This window comes from Phaethon lepturus, unplaced genomic scaffold (genome assembly GCF_000687285.1).
Source record: "Phaethon lepturus isolate BGI_N335 unplaced genomic scaffold, ASM68728v1 scaffold39483, whole genome shotgun sequence".
Lineage (NCBI taxonomy): Eukaryota > Metazoa > Chordata > Aves > Phaethontiformes > Phaethontidae > Phaethon > Phaethon lepturus.
The window spans coordinates 578-1,631 of NW_010530465.1; the positions used below are offsets into that span (position 1 = coordinate 578).

Here is a 1,054-nt window from a genome sequence, read left to right on the forward strand (position 1 = left end):
CATGGTGGCACTCAGCCAGGAGCTGTCACCTGGGTGACAAAGATGTGTCCTGCCCCGCCATTCCCGCATGGCTCAGACCTCCTGTGTGTCCCCAAGTCCCCTGCCTGTCCCGGGGACCACCGCACATCCATGAGGCTGGATCCCATGTGCTGCAGCTCCTCATGCCCAATGTCCGTGTGTCTTTTCCAGCCGTGTCCTGCACGTGTGTCCCTCCGTCCCTCGCCATGTACACCTGTGCAAAGTTCGTCTCCGCTCCTGCGCTAGTGAGTAGTGACAAAGCCCTTCTTTGCCCTGAATGTCCCCTCCACGGGACAAGGGTGTTCAGGGGGTAACATGTGCCCCACTTGGGGACAGGGGGGAGAGGTTTGGGGACACTTTTGCAGGTTTAGAGCCACCCTGGGCCGCACTGAAGGTGAGCAGAGCCCCGAGCGCTCCGCTGCTCTGGTTAAAGATCGTTTGCCATCCCTTGACGGTTACTAATTACCCACGCAGAGGTGGATACGGCACTGGGAGTAAAGCGCCTTTGGCTAGGTGCTGGCCTCGGCAGCACGCAGGATCTGTACAATGATGCCTGCAGCCGTGGGGTGCCCGCGGCGGGGCCCTGGGGTGCCCGGGAGCTCAGCTTTGGTGCCAGGACAGGCTCTCCCGGCTGGGTGCTGCCAGCTCACAGGGTGCCCCGAGGGGCTGAGCAGGTTTGGGGGTTACCAGAGGTGGCAATGGTGGCCTCAGGGGATCCCGGGTGGAGTTTTGCTGCCCTGGGGCCACATGGGGTGGGGTGTCCCACCCCAGATCTGAGGGTGGCTGTGCTTTGCAGGTGAGGAGGAGCTCGCGGGTGCTGTGCCAGCCCCTTTCAGCCTCTGTGCTGAGCAACCCCGAGGCCCGGACAGAGCAGGTAACGCACCCGGCTCGGACTGGGGGACACGGGTGTGCTGGGGGTGCTGAGCACCGGCTCTGAGAGGGGCGCAGGGTTGTGACTCTGCCCCCTGCCCACCCTGGGGCTGCCCGAGAGGCTGCTGGGAGCTTGATAGGAGGAAACTGAGGCCTGGGGCAGGGG

At 64.0% G+C, this 1,054-nt stretch overlaps 1 protein-coding gene across 1 annotated transcript in view; it reads left to right on the forward strand.

Moving 5' to 3' along the window:
* The first annotated feature begins 224 nt into the window (after positions 1-224).
* The window catches only part of LOC104618631 (ATP synthase F(0) complex subunit C3, mitochondrial-like), a 1,230-nt gene continuing 400 nt past the window's right edge, over positions 225-1,054 (forward strand). The window contains exons 1-2 of the mRNA XM_010284275.1: positions 225-263; positions 815-924. Of these exons, the coding sequence (XP_010282577.1) occupies positions 225-263; positions 815-924 (149 nt within the window). The remainder of the gene's footprint in view (positions 264-814; positions 925-1,054) is intronic.